Source organism: Thamnophis sirtalis, unplaced genomic scaffold (assembly GCF_051295495.1).
Source record: "Thamnophis sirtalis isolate CommonGarterSnake01/CBP01778 unplaced genomic scaffold, rThaSir2_p1.2 scaffold_4, whole genome shotgun sequence".
Taxonomy (NCBI): domain Eukaryota; kingdom Metazoa; phylum Chordata; class Lepidosauria; order Squamata; family Natricidae; genus Thamnophis; species Thamnophis sirtalis.
In genome coordinates this window covers 22,644,767-22,664,787 of record NW_028261384.1, presented here as the reverse complement: position 1 = coordinate 22,664,787, position 20,021 = coordinate 22,644,767, and the positions used below count along the sequence as shown (strand labels likewise).

The 20,021-nt window shown below is 36.8% G+C and overlaps 1 protein-coding gene across 6 annotated transcripts in view; it reads right to left on the bottom strand.

Annotated features, from left to right (window-relative positions):
- ABI1 (abl interactor 1) overlaps positions 1 to 20,021 on the bottom strand; it is an 86,148-nt gene that overhangs the window by 4,191 nt on the left and 61,936 nt on the right. Inside the window, exons 4-9 of one of the 6 annotated variants that reach the window (XM_014053129.2) lie at positions 19,108 to 19,122; positions 17,665 to 17,765; positions 12,842 to 12,982; positions 10,630 to 10,730; positions 8,710 to 8,886; positions 4,974 to 5,060 (exon numbers count right to left, since the gene is read on the bottom strand). In XM_014053129.2, coding sequence (XP_013908604.1) covers positions 4,974 to 5,060; positions 8,710 to 8,886; positions 10,630 to 10,730; positions 12,842 to 12,982; positions 17,665 to 17,765; positions 19,108 to 19,122 — 622 coding nt within the window. The remainder of the gene's footprint in view (positions 1 to 4,973; positions 5,061 to 8,709; positions 8,887 to 10,629; positions 10,731 to 12,841; positions 12,983 to 17,664; positions 17,766 to 19,107; positions 19,123 to 20,021) is intronic. The other 5 variants (XM_014053137.2, XM_014053113.2, XM_087712597.1 and 2 more) reach the window with 5 other exon arrangements.

Genomic DNA, 20,021 nt, shown 5'->3' with positions numbered 1-20,021 from the left:
CTATCACACACACACAAATCCTGTAACCTATCACATGCAGTGATAAATCCCAGAGGAGAAAAACAATTGCTATGACTTTTACTTAAAAAAGCATCATTCAGTAATAGTAAAGCTTTTTGAATACCACTGGATGCAAATGGTATCTATATTTATCATTAGCACAAAAAAACCTCAGTGTAACTAGAAAAATGTATCATTTTGACTGAAGTATGTCCAAATGTTAATATAATCAGTCATACTGGGGCACATCTTTCAAAATACTTAAGGTCTCCATACTTTTATGCTAATTTTCAGCTTCATCATTTAAATGTAAATGGAGGAGAAACATAATCAACAAGTCAAGGAACAGATTTCACATCCATTCAGTGATAAACTGATAAAGTTTTCCCTCGCACATATGTGCTAGTCGTTCCCGACTCTAGGGGGCAGTGGTCATCTCTGTTTCAAAGCCAAAGAGCTAGCGCTGCCCGAAGACATCTCTGTGGTCATGTGTCCAGCATGATTAAACGGCAAAGGCACACGGAATGCTGTTACCTTCCCACCAAAGTGCTCCCTATTTTTCTACTTGCATTTTTACATGCTTTCGAACTGCTAGGTTGGCAGAAGCTGGGACAAGTAATGGGACCTTACTCGTTAAGTGGCACTAGGGATTCAAACCGCCAAACCACCAACCTTTCTGTTTGACAAGCTCAGTGTCTTAGCCACTGAGCCACCATGACCTTTTTTATGTTATAGTACTCAATAATTACTTAATTAAAGTGAATTGTCCAAGGCCACTGCATCCCTTATTCAGTGATAAACCCATGTGCATATTTTAAATATGTTTAAATGTTGTCCTTAATTTTTTTAAAAAAATATGCAAATATGGGGTAATCACTGAATGGACGTGAAATCTTGACTTGATAGGTTTAGCCAAAAAGCATAAATTTTGGGTCAATGTAGTTCAAATCTCTCCTTGAACATTATCAAGGATTATTTTTCACAATAAGGCAGACATGGGAGACGCCCACATTTGTCCTCAGATTAAACTGGACAACAACTTTCTAGCATTGATATCTCTCTCTTTCTCATCTACCTCTTAAGAAAGTCTAGCAACTAAAGATCTTTTAAAAAAACAATGTTGCTAAAGTATCATCATGTTAGTGAATTTAATTTAAAAATTTAAAAATATAAATAGTGGCTGAGGCTAAGAATAAATGTTCTTCCAAAAAACATTGTGCATATCTAACATGCACATGGATATATAAGCCCCTCCTACTTGTGCCAGCAGAAAGGGCCTACTTCAAATACCGTTGGGTAAATAACTCCAACTATCTAGATCCAGAAGAAGACCCTTCTCTGCTGCAACACCGACCCTTTGGAACATCCTACCTTCTAGCTAAGCTCTGTCTCCACCGTCTATCTTCCACGGACACCTGAAGACCTACCTCTGTCAGTTGGCCAGGGGATCAAATGGGAGAATCCACACTGGATGTGGCTGCTGGATTGATGGCAGACTCCACTTCCTTCCCCCTCCCCTTTGCGCTCTGCTTTCTATCCATCCATCTTTCATACTGGTATTTTCTCATAGTGTTCTTTTTCATAATTTATTTTACCATTCTATTACTTTACTTTTGTTCTATGTACACTCTTTTCTTTTTCTTCTTTTTGATTATTGTAAGCAGCCTAGAATAGTGGCAAATAAATTTAGTCAACAATCAATAATAAAATAAATGTAGTGTAGGTTTACTGACATGTGGCTAATTGCTAATCACTTTCTGAATCAGACTTTTGGAATCTACTGGTGGTGGATGAGAAATGATACTACGAACAGTGAAGTATCATTGTTGTTTTTCCATCCTTCCTTTCTCTTGGAATTGTTTTTGAAGTAATGACTACATATCAAGAGTTTAAGACCTTTTCAGTTACAACCCTTTTTTGTTGAATATCTATTGTAATTGATCTGCCTTTTTATTGTAGTAGGACCTAAAATTCTTGATTTGAAGTGTAGACTTTGATAATTGGAATGTGTCTCATTATCATCTGTCAAGCATACTTGTTCATTTGGATGTATGAAATGCTTTGTTCTCTCCTTTGTCTACACTTCTTTCTGGGAGGCATCATAGTGGGTTATAGTGCTGACCTCCTACATCTGCTTCAAGTCATCTACATAAAATTTAGTGCAAAAGGATGAGGGGTCATGATGGGAAGCCAATGCATTCAGGGTACCTGCAGTAGTGTCAGAGGCTCAGCATCTGCCCAATATGATGTATCTTAGAAAGAAACCCAGGAGGAACCATCCTTAGAAGAGAGAAGTGAGAAAAGGTGACGTTGGCGAGAGGACCTCCACTGTGGGCAGGTTGCCTGCGGTGGTGAGTATTATTGTTTTTTAATGAAACAATACAACTTCCTGAAGATGTATCAGTATGTTATTATTATTTACTGCTTTAATATTTCAGACATTGCAGACTTACTCAGTCATCATCAGAATTTTTAGAAACAGTTGTGCTTTAGTATAGAGACTGCCCATTACTGTTCCTTACTAACATATCAGGGCACTACCTTTTCACATATACTAATAAAGGTGGATCTAACACAATTGGTCATTCTAGAATCAAAACCTGATAATTGGTCTATGATAAATGAATAGGATCATATGTTTTCAACATAATGTAATATGCCAATAGGCACAATATTGTGAGATTCTCTCCTATCCTAAGGTCCTCAGACCTAGAAACTGTTCTACCATTATGTGTGTGTGTGTGTGTGTGTGTGTGTGTGTGTGTGTGTGTGTGTGTTTTCTGAGGTTTTTGCGGGTGTTAGTATGTAGGTCTCTAGTTGTTCGGGTTTTCTCCCGCGTAGAATTGGAGATGTCTTGGCGACGTTTCGACGAAGTCTCATTCGTCATCTTCAGGATGCTTCAGACTACTTCAGGTTTGGTGTTTCCAGGAGTAGTGTGAGATCTCGGCTGTTTGTTCCTTTTAACTGCAGTTCCTTTTAACTGTATTATTAGTATTATTATATCTATGATACGTATATATATATATATATATATATATATATATATATATATATATATATGTATGTATGTATGTATGTATGTATGTATGTATGTATGTATGTATGTATGTATGTATGTATGTATGTATATGTATGCATGTGTATATATATATATATATATACACACACACACATACGTATCATAGATATAATAATACTACATGTTTTCTGTACTTAAAAGTATTTACATCTGATATTAACCTACTAGAAAATCTTAAAATTTCTCTTACAACCAAATATCCCAAACGTCTGCAAATAATTGGGAAATTTTTGGATAAAAATTTGGAATTTGGATGGTAAGAAGCAGAATGAAGAACAACAGAATAAAGAAGTCCCACTGAGTAAGCGCAAGTCCATTAGAAGCACCAGGTATAATTCAGAATAACCCAAAGTACAGGAATGGAAAACCAGGGCAAAAATTGCTTAAGATGTATGAAACATCAATCTTTGCTGTATTACCACTATCAAGAAAATTAATACCGAACTATCTCCGTTATCAAATTACAACCAGTCTTTATTATTTTCCAGAAAATGAGATTAGAATACTAGATATTCAGGATTCCATAAAAGCAGGAAAAGCTTCAGACAATCTTAAAATAAAGGGTACTAACATGCTCCTAAGGACAACAGCAACTTCAAACTCTGGATAAGATCCAGTTTCCTGAAAATGTGTAGTTTGGTCCCATAGAAACAAAGAGATTGATAATAAAAGTAATGCTTTTGTCAATAGAACTTACTGACATTGGAAAGATGAAAGGAATGCTGTCTTACTATCTCTAGCCCCTATAATACTTCCAGAAATTGCTGCCAAACTTAGCTATGTCTTTTTCTGGATCATGCAGCTGCCCTCTTCTATCAGTCCTATTTAATTTTGACGTAGGTTTATATATAACTATGATTTTTAATATGTAATTTCTTTTTTGGAGCCATCCTTTCATTATCAGTTCCCGCCAGATTTAAAGTACAGCTATTTAAAGACCAGCTGATACCCTCAGTCAAAGAAAGGTTAACTTGTTTTCACATTTTCGATGATGCCCTGAATTGCCTGATACAATTTTTATGCAGAAAAGTCAGATAAAAGTCCATTAAATATTGGCACTGACTCTTCCTGGGCCATGTAATCCTCTGTGTATGTGTTCAACTTGACATGCTGTCAGTCATATAACATCTTTTAGGGAGAAGTTATTTGAAATAGTACTTAATATCCAACTTAGATTAATCCTAAAATGATTTAAACCAGCAGCCACCAATCTTTTGGGCTCTAGGGACTGGTTCCGTGTTTTTTCCGCGGCCCAGAGGGCATGGTTTTACGCACTGCTTAGATCTCCCACGTGCACAGATGGGGCGTCATTCATTTGTGTGGGCTGGGGGTTTGGAATGCTAAAGATGATTACATAAATGCTTCTATTGACTCAAATTAAAACTTTTTTTAAAAGCCATGCACTTGTATCTGTAAAATTGTGTGTCCAGTGCCTTATTAGATGCAGGTATAGCCATTATTTCTTTAAAAGAATGTGTATATCAAATTATTATTTATATCTCCTAAGTGAACAGGTTGGGGATTTGGCAAAAGAGAGCTAGAGGGAGAGGTGTGTGAGTGCTATCTTTTTATTAAGTTCTCACCAAATTACCAAATAATTTTGGATGCTTAAAAAACAAACAAAATCACAGGTCTAAAAATGTTATCAGTAACAATAATTGGAGCATAAGAAAATGTACCCTTCAGTTCCACGTTGGTGCTGAAATGCAAGATGGAATTAGCATTTTAAGTACGAAATAAATCATCCAAACTCTCAAAGCAGTAAAACCAAGGAGAAGAATCTGCCTGGCCAGCCATGCATGCTACAGGAGAAAGAGAGAAAGAGAGAGACAGAAAGAGAGAAAGAAAGTAAGAGTCGACTCTACTCTTTGGAGAAGCTAAGCTGCCAACTTACTGTTTTCTTGCACCCTGGCCACGAAGCCTGTGAGAGGTATCTGTGGAGTCAACTGAGGCATTGGGGGAGGGGGTGGAGCAATAGAAACTGGAAGTAACACACACACCATAAACGGGGAAGTAAACATAGATACAGGAAAAGGAAAATAAAAACAAAAAGTAGCTGTCAGTAACACTGGACCACAAAAAAGCTACGCAATGAACAGAAACACACAACAAGACCTCCTTAGCTATCCTAGCAATACAGCCTCTGCTAAGATATGTTTTTAATCACATGGCAATTAAAAAGCAAAGCAAAATAAAACCTAAGGTAGATAATATGTGAGCTACTCTTTCAAACATTTCACCTGGCTGTTTAAAAACATTTGTGGGGTAGAACTATAGACATCCTGCCATCTTACCACAAAATCTTGTCAGGAATGCCCGTGACCCGGCAAAAGCGCGGACGGCAAAAGCGCGATCGACAAAATCGCGCCTTTGACGTCATCACAGCGCGACGAAAAAGATCGAAAAATTCAAATAAAAATTAATAAAAATTAAATTAAAGCAAGCCGATTCACATAAAGGTAAGGGTTAGGTTTAGGTTTAGGGTTAGGGTTAGGTTAAGGGTTAGGGTTAGCTTTAGAGCGTTAGCGTTAGCGTTAGGGTTAGGTTAAGGGTTAGCGTTAGGTTTTTCGTTACTTTAACGGTTAGGTTTAGGGTTAGGTTTAGGGTTAGGTTTGGGGGGCTTAGGGTAAGGTTTTCGCTTTATTTTTACATTTTTCGAACTTTTTCGTCGCGCTGTGATGACGTCACAGCGTGCTTTTGTCGAGCGCGATTTTGTCCTATGCGCTTTTGTGGTGGAACCAGGAATGCCAGCTTGAGGGAAACTATATGGGTGTTTGTGTGTTCTTCCTTAGCAAATATGTTTTCTCCTGAGGAAAGTGGTGTAAAAAAAGCCAAAAAAAAAAAAAGTAGCAAAGGCCCCTTGCAATCATGGTGGTAGCTCTAAAAAAAGAAGGGCAAAAATGCCAAAGCAATAAAGTTTATAGATTGCCTGCTCTTTAGCATGAAATTTAATTTACATTTTGTATGTCTTACTATTTTCATATTTTAAAAAGTTCGGCACTAGAGGACTTCAGGAGAGGTTTTTAAAGAGAACTTTAAGAAGTATAATTCTATGAAAATAAAAACTGAACCACACAAAATAGATATGTTCATTACAAAGTAATGAAGTAAAGCTAAGGATTTCATAGGAATTATTCATAATAATAAATTTTCATACTATTGAAGTGTTAGTCTTAAAATGATATAGAAGTTGAAGCTGCATTTTTAAATGTTTCCAGCATCTAATAATGGTCAGCCACCAACAATTCACTATAAATTACCGTGTTTCCCCGCAAAATATGGCTTGGGCGTTATTATCAGGGGGGGGGAGTATTGTTTTGGGGTTGCTCAGAAACACGAGCCTTTTCAGACTGATCCAAAGGGTATGTAGAACAGGTGCCAGATTTAAGAAAAATGTATTTTATTAGAATGTCTCTTATCTTCTCACACTCAGTTCTGTATATCCACCTTTGATTAGTGTATGTGTATATATTTATTCATTATAAAGGTACAATTCACAAGTAATTGGGGATGGGTTCCAGCAGGAACTACTGTTAGCTTGTTCACATTTGTGCTTCGTGCGTGTGCACGTGCTGGATGTGCACTGCGTGTGCATGCACAGTGCAATTAAAATTATTCTGTGCATGCGCAGAACTGAAAACAAGATGACGGCACCAATGGCGCCACCCAGGGAAGCAGTTCAGGGGCATGGCAGGTCTGGGTCGCTGCCGGTTCTAGCCAAACCACTACCATTTTGGCCGAACTGGGCTGAACCAGTAGGAATCCACCACTGCAAGTAATAGTGAAAACTAGATTCCTTCTGTGAGGGAGATGGGCAGTTTTTAATCTGATAGATAAATAAAATAAATATAATAAAATAAAATATTGTAAGATCAAGAAACTGGTCTTAGAAGCAATTATAACAGGATTTCAGAGGGATTTATTTTTGAATTTATTTTATTAAATCTAGGGCATTAGATCTTATATTTATCTGCTAGTCGTTCCCGACTCTAGGGGACAGTGCGAATCTCCATTTCAAAGCCGAAGAGCCAGTGCTGTCTGAAGACGTCTCCGTGGTCATGTGGCTAGCATGACTCAATGCCGAAGGCGCACGGAACACTGTTACCTTCCCACCAAAGTGGTTCTTATTTTTCTAGTTCCATTTTTTACATGCTTTCAAACTGCTAGATTGACAGAAACTGGGACAAGTAACAGGAGCTCACTCTGTTACGTGGCACTAGGGATTTGAACCGCCGAACTGCCAACCTGTTTGATCAACAAGCTCAGCATCTTAGCCACTGAGCCACTGCGTCCCTCTAAAGTCATTCTTTAATCTTACTAGCAAAGTGATAGATGAAAGACATTTTTTATTTATTTGAAGATGCGCCTATCTTTAGCAAGCAGATATTACCAATTTATTTGGAAACTGTAGACTGAACGTAGCAGAATCTCTTGTTATCATATTAAGAACTACTTGGGTGTTCTTCTCACTTCTGAAATCTTTCCCTATCAGTGATCCAGATGAACTCTCAAAATCTCAGCAATAGGCTTGCTAGCTGGATTACTCTGGGAATCCAAATCTAAACAAAATTGATCAAGTTGGGAAAAGCTATTCTGTTTCTATATGTAAAAATCATATCCTGACACAGTTTAACTCAAAGTGCAAAACTATAATACCACTTTCTCAATAAAATACAGTGGTCAGTAGATTGTGCAGTTTTGTGAAGCAGGTTTTGCAAAATAATCTAGAAACCTACCATAGCTTGGCATAGTCCTTGTAATCACCTCTGTTATTCTGGATTATGTATGCTAAATTGTATGGGTAAATTGCACATTCAAATGCAGCTTCACTATACAGTGCAGGATGCAGAACCCCTAAGTGTGGTATTTCAAGAAAAATATATTTATTTTTACTTGAAATGATAATAAACTATGCTGTATTTAGCCGAGAGGAAGATTATTCTAAATATAAGGCTTATATGTATTCTAAGTAACATAAATTAAGTTACTCATCTGAATTTCAGGTATTTCTCAACTTATAACCATTTATTGGGTCACTGTTCAAAGTTATACTGGCAATTAAAAATGTGAATAACAACTGGTCCTCACACTTACAACCTTTGCAGCACTCCCATGATCATGTGATCAAAATTTAGGTGCTTGGCAATTGGAAATTTTAGCCCCAACTGTGGTTGTAAGTCAAGGACTACCTGTACATATTTCAGCAAAATATAAAGAAACCCTGTAATTTTAAGGATAACTCTTTTGTAGAAAAAAGACTTCCATTTGCATTTGTACATAACTTGCTCATATTAAAATCTTCCTCTAAAAAAAGCCAAAGTCATAACTTGTTCTATAGCTACATATTAAATGGTAGTTTCAGTGTGAAACTGGTTTTATAAAGAGTATCTGAATGATTGAAGCCAGGCAACACAAGAGGAAAGGGGAAGGGGAAGGAGGGCGAGAAACAACTTGTGTACGGTAGGTGCAAAACTTTTCTTGGCCTTGTCAATTATGGCTTGGATGAAGACCGTCTATCTGGATATGTCTTAGTGACTCAGATCAATGATTAAACCAAGAGATTTGTAAAACTTTCAAACTGGTTTGCCCCCAAACAAACCCAGGAGTTCTATGCTCTGCAGTAACCTTACTTGAGTTTTGAGAATAGAGAGGCCCGCCATTAATATGAGGTTGAGCAGAAAATGGAGCAGTCACAGAAGGATTCCTCCTAAATCCAGCAGAAGAGGCTGAAGAAGTGGTAGAGTTGTGTCGGGAAATCTGCCTGGTCATTGTGCCATACTGGGAACCAGGAGCTGACCCAGGAACAGCTGAAATGCAAGAGCCAAAAGGAACCAAGACGACTTGAGCAAAATGAAACACAAACAAAAACTTAGAACACAATGCAGAAACCAAGAATAAGGGGGGGAAGAGAAAAAGAGTAAGGAGACCACAGCACAGTAAACCCATGAAAATTCAAATCCACTTAGACTTCATGGAACATATAAAGGGAAAAAACCCGTATCAATTGTGTGTTTTGGGGAGAAAGAAAAGGATTTACCTTAACTAATATAAATATATATATATTAACATCTCAAAAGACACAATGCTACATAATTCCAATATTCATGATGAATATTTGAGAGCTACTATGCCCCTTTAAATAAGTATACTGTGTAGAAGATAAAAGACAAAAGTGCAGTTAGGCAGTTAAGTCCTCAAATTATGATTATTCCTTAATACTGCATGAATAACAAAGTACTGTGTATGTAGCTGCACAATGTAGCTTGACAAGCAAAGGTGGTTTGCAACAAAAAAAAATTCAGGGCAGTGAATACAGTTGGTGTAAATTAAATTTAGCTATTTTCCCATTCTTTTCCTCTTATTTCATTCTTTAGTTTGTTTCACTTACTATTTCTTACTCCTTTTCTGCATAATATTTTTACCCTGGAAATTGTAAAACGGTTATGTAAGTAACTATTGTTATTATACTCAAGTCAAAAACCACACAAGAATAGAAACCCAATTCCATCAATTCATCAGTCCTGTAAAGAAAGTTAGAAAAGGAACCCTATCCAGTAGTTCAAAAAATAAACAAATGTCATTATTCTCAAAAGATTGAATTCAGCCTGCTGTCCATCTCGAGATCTTTTGGAATCCTGAAAGAGCTTTAGAAAAAAAGTTATTGGTGCTACTAAAATCATCCACTTGCCAGTCATATCTTGATCTACAAATAAACTCAAACTCATCAGTTAATTATTAAAGAAATTTGGTTTGCTCATTGCTGCTTTTCTAATTCTACGTGAGGATTCAGATTTATTCTCAATAAAGTAATAACTTGTTTTAAAAGGATACTATATATACTTGCAGATAAGCTTGACTCAATTTTTTTAACCAAAATCCAATGAAAAATGTGCTGCCAGCAGATAAGACAACTGTCAAAATTTTCAGGTGTTTTAATTTTCAAAATTACTTATTAGCTGACAGTGCATTTTTCAAGGGATTTTTATTAAAAATGTGAAGGTATTGCTTGCATACGTGTGGACAGACAAATATATATATGTATGGAATACTTAAAATTTGAATTGTATTTCTAAGAAGCTAAGAGAAAAAACAACCATATATATCACAGATAAACCAAATACAATTTTGGGGATGTATTTTGGCACCCAAAATGTTGTTATAAATGATAACTAAAAAAAAGCATTGCTGCTTTCAAAAAAAACCTATGATAACAAAAAATTAAACATGGTTCTGTTCATTTTCATTCATAAACATAAAAGATAAATGCTTTTCTTCTTTCTGTTTTCTTTTTTTTCTGTTTTCTATGATCACAATATAGTTCTACAAATGTTTAGTCCTCTTGAAATTTATTTATGTAACAGGGTCTGGTTCTCTACTTGGGAAGAAACTACATCAATCAGGAAGCCCCATACTTAGTGGCTATATTAAGTTACTGCAAGAATTAGCAGAGGAACTATGCTAGATAGAGGATGATGATATATTGCACAGAATCCATTTTTTCCCCTGAATTGTTTGTTAAAACAGGTTTCTGGGCTTTGATCAATAAATACCTTGGCCAATAGTTGGTGGTGAGGGTGTAGGCACTGCAATGGGTATGCCAATTCCGCTGCTCCCACTGTTTTCTCGACTGCCACTTCCTCCACTGCTACCACTACTCAAAACAAAGCAAGCAGATAAATAAAATATTGCTATAACCGGTAATGTAACATTTGTGACTTTGAAACACGTCAGCAAATCATGAATCACACTTTTTTTTTTACTCTATCTAAAGAAAAAGAGAAAAGAGAGGGAATGAATCCCAGATGATGATTGGGATAACAGCAGAGTTCGACTTCAAGAAACACAGATGTGATACTCAAGTAAAAAAGCAGTTTTACGAGTATTTAATATAGAAACTGGGAGGAGTAATCAGAGACTTTAAAAAAAGACTAAAATAATACTCTGAATGTTTGCAGGTAGCTTAAATTAATTAAAAGGCATAAACTATCTAATAAAAGTTTTAAGATATAGGCAAATTATGATTCCAATAACAGAAAAGAGATATTTCCCTAGGATTAAAGTATTAGGAAAAGTGTTTCACATAAGTATTATGTAAAACAATTATCATTTATAAGTTAAATAGAGCCAGTTAGAAATGTGTTTAGAACACTCTTCCCCAATCGGATGGTTTGTAGCCTCAACAACTGTCTAAAAGAATGCAAATGACCAGCTGTCTGCAAGGAGTACAAATCCTTCCATTTCCCACCATCCAATCAGAACTGAAGAAGCTTCTTGGATAAGAGGTGAAATGTCTTCAAAGAAAAAACAGAAAGTCCAGTTGCCTGCTGAAAAAACATCTTTGGAACAACCATAACCTGGATGACTGAGAATCTCCATATACACTGAGAAAGGTTGTGCTAAAAGACAAAATCTGCTATTCCATGTTCCATATATTAATTCAAAGCAAGGCAAACATTCATTCACCACATATAGTTAGTTAGAAATAATTCAACCAAAATAAGTGAAATGTTAAAAATGGCAACCATTAATGGAGATTATTCTTACAAAATGTAGTGTTTGGTATGCCAAGGACCTGGAACTTGTTGCCATGGTTGCAGCTGAATTTCATCACAAGCCACTTGGAACATTGAAGAGTCCATTTCTGCTGCCTCAAATAATGTATAAATAAGATATTTATACAAGTGCTTTAAATAACACAGTGCTTTAGCAAATGGCTCAGAACAGAAATATTTTGTCCCAAAGAATGCTGGGCACTAAAGCCTATTGTGTCATTAAGGGGGAAATGTTGATTAAAATTACTATTGCTGTCAAATCATTTTGGCAGTACTGTGTTACAGTGCTGAAAAATCTTGCCTTTGTTTCTTGACCAATGAAGTTGAATAAAAGATTAATTTTGTACAATGATAGAAATGTTTAATCAAAGTCTACCCAGATAGACAGATTTTGCAGTCTTCTTTAGCCTTAAGCCCATCTTTCCATCTTAGAGCAACAGAAAAATAAAGGACCAATTCTCAGATCACTTCATGCCTGTTTTTGGATCACTTCAATAATCTTGATAGCACTGCTGTAGAATGAAAGTTCACTTTAGAGGCTGGGAAGATGATAAAGATAGAGCTTGTGTGTCAATGCATAAAAATCAACAGGGAATAATGAAAAATGTTTTGGTCATAATAGATCTGGATGCCTTCCCTGCATAGAGTTTTTGAGAATCCCTCAAAGAATAATTCACAAGATGATGCTCCATTTATGTTCAGACTCTATAAGCATTGTTTCCAGCAGAAGTTCTTAAAATTGCAGGATGAAATAGATCAATACCATGCTTTAAAATGAATGCAGCAGATAAATGTACTCCACGTGTTTTATTAATTCAAATAATATTTCTAGGTTTTCTTTAAACCTAGAAATCAATAAACCATGGCCCATGAATCCCAAGCTATTTAAACCAATCCTGCAGAAATATGGCAATCAATTACTAAACTATAACAGGGCAAAAAGGCAATAAAATAGGTCCATTAAGTATGAACCTCTGACTAAAAAGAAACAGAAACCTCAAAGATATAGCTAAAGTAGCTGAAATTTCTAATGTATTCCTCTGTCACCATTGCAGCACCCCAGGTTCAAAAGCTCCTATTTAAAAACAAATCTGACTTTGGGGGGGGGAAAAACAGTTTGCACCAAATAAAACATATTCATTTTCTTTTTCCCAGCTTCTATTGTTACTTGCCAAGACCAGATTTGCCATCAAGATTCCAATTCATTTACCTGTGTGTCCTCGGCCTCTGGTTCAAGGAAGCAGTCCTTCCAGGACTGTGCTGACTCCCAAGTCTCGCTGGACTGGTCATGTAATCGTTGGGGACTGTGGGTGGTTTGACAGGCTCCAATGTTTTATAGGGAGTGTTCCGTCTAGCGAAATGAAGGAGGACAAAGCAAAGTGGACAGAAGAGGAAACAGAAATGAAAAATGGATTAGATTGCTAGGAAGCAAATCACTGTACTGTGACTTCAACGTTAAAGCAATTTAATGTCCATGGTCCAGCAGCATTCTTTACATAAATTATATTATTGATAAATACCTGATATTTTCTAGTCATGCTGGACTACCTCATATACATGGAGTCTGAGCAACAGTTCAATGTAAAGTTACTCTTTACTCAAACATAACTCTGGGAATATAAATGTCAAAGAAGGCATCTATGAATATTCTTTCCTTATTTCGTAAGTTTGAAAATCAAAAATTCATCATTCGAAGGGAAATGTGAACAGAAAGTGAATATCTAAAGAATCAATCTCAGTAGTTAAATATGAATTGTATGTATAAACTCAAAGGACTCACTGTTATAAATATATTTAGTTAAAGCCCAAGAAAGCCAAAAACAAATTATCATAAAAATCTGCAGGTTATGCTCAGAAACACACAATAAACTTTTCTTTATAGGATCTGTGTACATGGATATGAACTCCCAACCTAGTATTGGAAGGATCAGAATTATCAGAATTCCCAATTACCATGTACAGGTAGTTCTCACCTAATAACCACCCATTCATCAAATATATGGAATTAAAGCAGCACTGAAAAGATTGTATTTATTAGTCATAAATAGTTAGTCCCCAAAGGCATGGCTATTATAACATCTACACGGTCGCATGATAAAAATTTAGACATTTGGCAGCCTTCCTGCATTTCTGCCTGCATAGCGTGCTTCAATTCCTCCCACCACATCCCTATTTCTGCTCTCATCTCTGCCCTTTTGGCCGACCTGCCTTCTGCCATCCTCAGCTGAACTTTGCACATCTCATCAGTTGGCAAATCTTGGCAAGGCAATAGAGGTCAGGATGATGACCCAAAGGGCAATGATTGAAGAGTGAGATAGACAGGTGAGGGGAGTTTAAGTGAGCACAGCAGGATAGAATAAGGGTAACAAGGTTGCCTAATAATAGTGTGATCCTCAAATAAGAGAACTATCACAACTGAGGTCACTAAGCATTGCAGTCAAATAATGTTTTGCCTAACAACTGCATCACTTAGTGACAGAAATTTCAGTCCCAATTAGGCTTAAACAAGGACTACTTATAGAAGCAAATCAGCCTATTAATATATAATTAATTATTTTCAGTAACACAGTACTCTTTTTTATGAACTTGTTCTAAGATTAGGTATTATACATCTGGTAACTTATGACAAAACTGAATGTGTGACATTCAGTGACACTATGTGTGCATACTCATAATGGGCAATAACGTGTAAGCTTGCAGTATAAACATGTAACTGAATGTGAAGATGAATTTCAGGGCCAAGATGCTGACAGGAAGCAATTAGACAAGAGAGGAAGAAGCCCTCAGTGAATTAATAGTTAAAAGAAGAAACTTAGAAATGACCCATTCTACTTAATTAAGTGATTTAAAGTGGCAGTGGAAAATGTGTATTTTCAAATTTTCATGATTTTATTAATGCAGCCTTACAATAAAGTAGAATTCACTCATGTAAACCTGTGCCATGCCTGTTTTACCTGGAAGGGCTGATATGTTTTGAGATTACAGAAGTAATCTTACACGGAATAACATGTTTGGTAATAAAAGCATCAACTTGAGGAAATGCAGCCTGTAGCTGGCCATCTTCTCTATCCCGTTTCTATTCCTGAGAACCCAAATTAAGCAAAAGAATGATTGTTGCAACAATGGATTAGGAAATATATTGCACTATGTCTGTTTAGAGAAAAGCATAGTTGCATAAAAGCTAAGACACCAAGCGGGGAATGGTTAGGAGACAGAAAAATTGTGAAGTGATTTTGATGTAAATAGTTTTGGTAGTCCGTGAAGAGGGCTAAACAAGAAGCCTTCAGTAAAATGAATAAACTTTCATAAACATATAAATCCAATAAACAAAAAAAACAAAACATGAAATGTGATTTGCTTCTGGAGTTGTTGTGAAACTTATTTAATCTGTACTTGACAACTAAAAAATGCCATTACTGTTTCTCTGCAGAAGAAGAAAAGGAAGAATGTTTCCTTTCCTTTCTTTTTTTAGGTAGGTGACATGTCTAGAAATTAAATATGATAGAAATAAAATGTCTTTTAATAAAGGGTTATATGATTAAAAGTTAGAACAAGAGATAGAAATAAGAGAAAAGGGGAATATTTACACTTTTATATAATAAAATAAGAGCAATAACAAGAAAAAACATGGAATAACTGAATAATGACAGACTGCAACTTAATATAAATATGTATTATTATTAGAAATATATCGGTTGGTTGACTGTAATAACTATGATTAATTCTACTAGTTTTATTTGTATCAGAATGTATGACCCAGGTGCCACACTGTTCATGCACTGATATGTTTGTAAAAAATAAATTAAAAAAATTAAAAACTTAATAATCTGCAATGAATGTTTGATAGTTTCATAAGATGAGTTTGGATTTGAAAATTAATATAACAAGAACATAGATAGTTGTGTCGGGCAGCAAGAGTGAGAAAATCACTGCAAATTCTACATAAATGGCAAAAAATGAGAGCAAATGGATGTTGATAAAAAGTAAATCATGAAGTCTGTTTGACAAATGAATGTTCCCTAGCTGTACATAAGAATATGTTTGTGGCCGTTTTATTACATGGAAGTGAGAGTTGTGTACATTAGACAAAATACAGAAGTTAAATGCAGCAGAAGTGAAATATTTAAGAAATGCAGGTGGTAAAACAAGAACTGAAAGGTTTAAGAATGTTTGGAGTGGATTGAATTCCAAAGTGATTGACAAATATGAAATAAGTATGTTGAGCAAAGAATAAGGGTCAAATTGCAAAACATGAAGGTCAGGAGGAAGGGAAAGATTAAGAAAATTGTGGCTGGATGGACTTGATGATATCCTTAAAAAGACAGATCGGAATTTAAAGAACAAATGAAATGTTACAGACAATGTCAGTTAGCAGGAGCAGAAAAATGAAATAAATCATACAGCCAATTTAATTTTAACTATAGTCTCTTTTCTTCTTCAGTTACCCCTTTAATTTTTTTTACTTCCTGTTACTTCCACCAATTTATTGGGATAGCCCCAAATTTATTGTATGTCTCCTACAAATTTCTTCTTCAGCTTTGCCTTAAATAATGCCTTAAAACTAATTAAATTATTTCCATCTAAAAATGTTTTTATGTTTTCTCAAATCTCTATTTGGAAGTATTTGGCTTGATAGATTATGTTTTTTTTGTGTGTGTGTGTATGTGTGTGTGTGTGTGTGTGTAGACATTTCTAAAATTTGATTTCACTTCCCCATTATAGCGCCGATTACTGAGAAAAAAATGAATTTCAACAACTGTAGAATCAGGCTGTAAACATAACAAAATTGACAAAAGTAAAGGGGTTCTGAATACTGTCTGAATGCACTGTAAATCACTGAAGTATCTCATTTTTAAACTAGCATAAGCTGTTTCCAAATGTGCCAAGATTGATTCTTGGTTATTCTGCGGTTTTGGCAAGAAAGCAACATCTCTGCCTCTAAAAAAGAAAAGGTTGTTGGTTATTTTTCCATGAACTATGTCAAACATTACTTTCCCAACTTCGTCAACTTGGGGGTATTCTCTGTCAAATTTAAAGGGCCTCTGTTTGCCTCTGCACATTTTATGGTACCACTTTGGTAGATCATGGAGCCACCTCACTAAAAGGGCACACTGATACTAATGTGCAACCACCAGAGCAGCTGCTGACTTTGTATCTCCACACTCCTGATGCAACTATCCTACTATATGAAGCAGGGGTCTCCAACCTTGGCAAGTTTAAGACTTGTGGATTTCAACTCCTAGCAAAGCTGGCTGAGGAATTCTAGGAGTTGAAGTCCACAAGTCTTAAACTTGCTGAGGTTTGGAGACCACTGGTATAAAGTATTTTCAACCTTCTTGAGAGTGTCTTGAAACTTAATAGTGCAACAACAAATCTAAACCAAGAAAAGACACCAACCTTCCTGACCATGCAACCGAAACAGCCTTTTCCAGCATGGTGCTTCTGAACAATTCAATATAGGCTGCATTCATTGCCTGCCAGCATAGGTACTGATTAATCTAGGACAGGGATGTCAAACTCAAAGCCTGTAGGCCGAATCCGGCCAATGAGGTGCTTAAATCTGGCCTGCGGCACCTTCCTGGGAATAGCGAAGGACTGACTACGGTGCTTCTGGCAACCAAAAAGGGGCGTGATGTGTGTGTGTGTGTGTGTGTGTGTGTGTGTGTGTGTGTGTGTGTCCATCCCATTTTGGCTGGCATGATTCTACAGGAGGCCGTCCAGCCCAAAAACAGGGCAAGGCGCCTGCGTTCACCACCACCCCCGCAGCCCGTTTTAGCAGGCAGGGTGCTACAGGCCACATGACCAGAGACATCTTTGGACAGTGCTGGCACTTCTGCTTTGAAACAGAGATAAGGACCGCCCACTAGAGTTGGGAATGACTAACACATATGTGTGAGAGGAACCTTTTACCTTTACCTCTGTGACAACTACGTGAAAGTAGATAGATTTAGGGTTCCAATTATTTCCCATTAGAAAATAAAGAGGCAGAATTGTGGTCTTTGTCAACACAAAAAGCAAAAACCTTGCTCTTACCCGAGAGTTCCTCGGCCTGACATAGGAGGACTTGGTGGCTTCTGTGTAGGAGGATTTGTTCTCGACAAAGTGCCAGTTCTTGCAGGCTGATTGCTTCCATGCTGAAAACCAGAATAATGCTTTAATATTGTTTTTAAATGGAACAGTTCAAATAAATGTTGAATGCTTCAGCATAATAATATGAAGAAAGGATTCCCAGACAGCTCTTTGAATACAGCTTATTTTGCTGCCTACTCAGTGAGGCTTAAAGGTAATTCATTTCTCCCACCATCCCTTTTGCAATTTCATGCCCACCAGCGAACAAAGTCTAAGCGGTGCTGGTTTATAAAACAAATCTGATTTCAGTGACCGTATTAAACCAAAGACATGCTTTTTATATTCAAGATTTATCAATGTATTTACCGTATTTTTCGGAGTATAAGATGCACCTTTTTCCCTCAAAATAGCAGTAGACTTATATACCGCTTCATAGGCCTTTCAGGCCTCTCTAAGCGGTTTACAGAGAGTCAGCATATTGCCCCCAACAATCTGGGTCCTCATTTTACCCACCTCGGAAGGATGGAGGGCTGAGTCAACCCTGAGCCGGTGAGATTTGAACCGCTGACCTGCTGATCTAGCAGTAGCCTGCAGTGCTGCTTTTTAACCACTGCGCCACCTTGGCTCTTGGCAAAAAAGAGGATGAAAATCTGGGTGCATCTTATACACTGAATACAGCATTTTTTGCCTCTCAAATCCCTGCCCCATTCATCAAAAAAGCCATGCATAGCCTTTAGGAGGCTTTCAGAATGCTCCTGGGGGCTGGGGAGGACAGAAATGAACGAAAAACGGGCTGGTTTTTTCTCAATTTTGCCCCCCCTCCAGCCCCCACGAGCACTCTATAAGCCTCCTAAGGCTATTCATGCTCTTTTTTTAAAAAAAAAAGAACAGGCCGATTTTTGTGAAAAATGGGCTGGGTTTTTTGCTTGTTTTGGGGGGTCGCACTCCCCAGGAGCACTCTACAAGCCTCCTAAAGACTATTCATGCCCTTTTTCAGGAGGAAAAAACAGGCCATTTTTGGGAGGTCTGCAGAGTGCAAAAACTTTTTGTCTTATACTCCAAAAAATACGGTACTTTTTTCCAACTGCATCTGATTACCATAGGCATTCAAGTGTTTCTGGGAAACCTTGTTTAAACGATTAAAAAAGAAAACGCATCTGCTTGATCAAAGCAAAGCACTATGTTGTTAGAGAAATTAAATGTTATCTATGAATAAAATGCCTCTGTCGATGTATATCAGTAATATATTAACCGTCAGTTGGAGCTGAAATTAAACGCATCTAAATAACCTATGAATGGGAAAAAGGAGCAGAGAAGTATAGGAAAGAGCACTAGCTTTTAAGTGTAATGGCTCAGCTTCTATTGTCACGGGGTGTTCTGGATCAAATGATAAATAACTCTTCTTACCTTGGCTTTTAGCCACTTACGTTGGCAAAAAGAAAAGGAGGAAGAAAAGCAGAAATTAATGGCACATCTATTACTGTCCACATGGCAGGTTTTAAATACTGATGGTGCAATATATGAATATTTTCTTGGCTTTTTTTTTTTTTTTTGTAACTGGCAGTTGCAATTGAGATACATCAAGCTTTCACTTGTGACTAACAAGTTCTCCCCCCCACCTCAAAGGTATGTAACAGTTCTTCTCTTGTAACTGAAAATACAGTGGAACCTCCGGTCATGACCGTAATCCGTTCCAGGACTTTGGTCGGAACCCAATTTGGTCATGACTGGAAGCAAGACTCACTGCGCATGCATGCACACACACACAAAAAGGCCGTGGAAGGGGAAATTGCTGCGGCAGGGAAAATCACTGCGGCTGTGACTGATCGCCACCCAAGGATGTGTTTGTGAACAGAGTGAAACATTTAGCAGATTTTTTGGGTTGGCATCCGATTTGTTGGCGGTCAGAAGCGTTTGTGACCAGAGGTTCCACTGGTGTTATGGTTACAGTAATTGGGACACAGTCTCGAAACTGGCACTAAATATACAGACTGAAGAACAACAAAAGAACTCCTTTTTCAGGTAGAAATGAAGGGGGACTGGAGATGGTGGGAAATTGTACCAAAATTTCTCTGCAATTTGGCTGGTATTTATATAATAGAATTTATAAAACAATTACATGAAAACCTCCCTAATCTAGATATTGATCAGTATATGCTTCATTGACTGGTTTTATAATAGGTCAACTTGTATCACATGATGAATGAAGTCGACATTTCTATGCTGCAGTTGTGTTTCTACCCCAAAACTGTTTATTTATAGAGATAAACACTACTCTAGTTTACACCATGCCAGTTTAGTTCACACTATTTTGTCTTTAT